The 2,735-nt window shown below is 34.5% G+C and overlaps 2 protein-coding genes across 4 annotated transcripts in view; both read right to left on the bottom strand.

Annotated features, from left to right (window-relative positions):
- LOC106465816 (sphingomyelin phosphodiesterase 4-like) overlaps positions 1-786 on the bottom strand; it is a 23,230-nt gene extending 22,444 nt beyond the window's left edge. For all 3 annotated transcript variants that reach the window (XM_022393758.1, XM_022393759.1, XM_022393760.1), the window contains exon 1: positions 665-786. In XM_022393758.1, coding sequence (XP_022249466.1) covers positions 665-693 — 29 coding nt within the window. In that variant the 5' untranslated portion in view covers positions 694-786. The remainder of the gene's footprint in view (positions 1-664) is intronic.
- A 1,776-nt stretch (positions 787-2,562) lies between these two features.
- LOC111087365 (sphingomyelin phosphodiesterase 4-like) overlaps positions 2,563-2,735 on the bottom strand; it is a 12,572-nt gene continuing 12,399 nt past the window's right edge. The window contains exon 6 of the mRNA XM_022393763.1: positions 2,563-2,665. Coding sequence (XP_022249471.1) covers positions 2,649-2,665 — 17 coding nt within the window. The 3' untranslated portion in view covers positions 2,563-2,648. The remainder of the gene's footprint in view (positions 2,666-2,735) is intronic.

The raw sequence follows: 2,735 nt of genomic DNA, 5'->3' as shown, positions 1-2,735 counted from the left end.
GTTATTTTATATTTCCATCAGTACCTCACAGAAATAACTTGTTCTACCGTCACAGAAAAGTATAGGTCTGATACTTGGTACAGCAGAAACGTGATATATAAATCACACAACATCTAGTTGTACATAGCCTATAACTAGGAATTGTCCCACAACGTGTGGAAAAAACAGTCGAACAGGAAAGCTAGTAGAAACCTAATTGTCAAGTGGAAATCAATGGTTTTCTATGACCTCTTGACTAAAAAGTTACAAAACTAAAGAATATCATTAATGACCTCAAAAGCTTTGAAATTGAACAATATATCACATCAGAACATCCAAGTTAGTCAAAGGGTTCAATTATGCAGGTTTCTAGGACACTGGTCTGAAGAATGCTTAACAAACAATATGTGGAGCTAACATTTCGAAAAACTTGACTTCCAAGTTTCAAATAAATACATCAGATAATGTTCTAGAAAAAAGTTGATAAAACAAAAATAAAAAATTTATTTCCACACCGGATTTGTTCAACAGGAAATTAGTGAATAAATACACCAAGAAGTTTAACAATAAATAAAGTGAACTATCTATTTTAAGTTCAGAACTTGCATGAAACAAACAGTAAAAAAAAAAGTTAGGAGTGAAATAAAGAAGCTTTATAAAACCTAACCAATGAAACTTTACTTACTACAATTGCAAAATTCCTTTCCATCCCATGAGAATCTATATTCTCATGATTTAGCCAAAACTCCGAGATGATGACTGTTAAAGTTTCAGAATACCACACAGTCGAATGAACACAATCCTGGTTTTCAGTACTTAGGTCCGAGTTCTTGACTGGTGGAGAAAATGACACATTCTTCCTAGGCTTCATCACACACTGCTGTGAATGTTTATGAGATGAAGACTGTGCTTTCTGGGTCAGAAGCTGGCGTGAAGAATGACCATGAGGAAAACTATATCCATTAGATAAAACAGAGCTTAAGGAATTGATACTGAACGACTACAATGGTGGTTAATTTCAAAACATTTTTAATGTTTAACAATACACATGGTAAAAATAAGCAACAAACTTATTCAAGCAAATTTAAAAAGGCAACATTTCACCTCATTCTATAATACAATGATATAGGTCTATACAGTTTTATTAACAATTGTAAACTTTTAATACTACAGAAACGATACTTTAAAACCTACTATGAAAAAAGTACTGAAACAGCACAATCTTATGTAGTAATCAGTCCAATTCTTGTGTACAATTATCATGTTTTGGGGGAATTTCCATAAATAAAATTGAGTAAATTTACTGTTGTTGTAGTAACATTTCTCTTGCTTAGGCTTAGTCTTAGATAACTTGGAAATTTGTTGGAATGATAATATACGAAAGGTAAGTATTTCCAGTTGTGGAAAGATTTAAATTGTGTTCTCTTTCTGATTATCTTGGTCCAACCCTAATCTGAATTCCATGATGCACTGTTCCAGAGATTTATAGATGTCAACATACTGCCTGCCACTGTCAACTGAGCCAGACAAGTAGACTTATAAATGTCAGCATACTGGCACTACCAACTCAGCCAGACAAGTAGAGATTTATAGATGTCAGCATACTGCCATTGTCAACCGAGCCAGACAAGTAGAGATTTATAGAAGTCATAATACTGCCACTACCAACACAGCCAGACAAGTAGAGATTTATAGATGTCAGCATACTGGCACTACCAACTCAGCCAGACAAGTAGAAATTTATAGATGTCAGAATACTGCTACTGCCAACTGAGCCAGAGAAGTAGAGATTTATAGATGTCATTATACTGCCACTGCCAGCTGAGCCAGACAAATTGACATGAAACACTGAAAAGAGGATGATTTTATACCGTAAAATGACTACTTTCTATTCCATAGTGGGTAATGTGTTAGACCACTAATGGAGGCTATTGGTTCAGATATTCAAAAATCATTACTTCTTGGGCCCCTTCTTTGAAACATGGTTTGACAGAAAACTGTACATCTGCCATGAAATCCCTCATTCATCTAACCCTAACTAAAACAGCTTGGGGATGTTTGGATTGTCTCAGAAGAAACATTAAGTTCAGATTCTGAAGTCTCATTAAAAATGTGGAACCACTTAGCAACAGAAGAGGTAGTCTGCTCCACCACATGCAGCATTAATGGTAAGTGTTAGTAACATACTTGAGACTCTGACTAACACCAAAAGTGGGACCTTTCCTTATTTATATGGGACTCGAACAGGAACATGGGTATCTACTGTATCAAAGTGTGCTGTCCCAATTATTTTGTTACTATAGCTACCTATGTTTTATAATAAAATAAACAACTAGTTTTAGATCAGTTATTTTATATTTCCATCAGTACCTCACAGAAATAACTTGTTCTACCGTCACAGAAAAGTATAGGTCTGATACTTTATAACAAGTCTTTGATAAACTAAAAAGTTAAAAGATTCCACACCCTCTCCCCAAAACAACAATCAGAATCTAAATTTAAGTAATACTTACCTTTTATAGAAGGACGAAAAATTTGAAGGACCACTAGGAAAAACTGAACCAAATGCTGGTGATACTGAAATTGGTGGAATATTACTGCCATCTATTGGTAAAAAGTAGTGCAAGTAGTCCTTAAGAAGACAGGAGTATAAGGCTACAGATGGATTTTCAGGTGCACTGAAGTTCTGCAGAAAAATACTCCCTTAACCCCAAAACTACTAAGAAACATCAAAAGCACAAAATCTTCTTCTTATT

The sequence above is a fragment of the Limulus polyphemus genome, unplaced genomic scaffold, assembly GCF_000517525.1.
Source record: "Limulus polyphemus unplaced genomic scaffold, Limulus_polyphemus-2.1.2 Scaffold2060, whole genome shotgun sequence".
Lineage (NCBI taxonomy): Eukaryota > Metazoa > Arthropoda > Merostomata > Xiphosura > Limulidae > Limulus > Limulus polyphemus.
The sequence above is the reverse complement of the archived record's forward strand: the minus strand, read 5'-3'. Positions and strand labels throughout refer to the sequence as shown.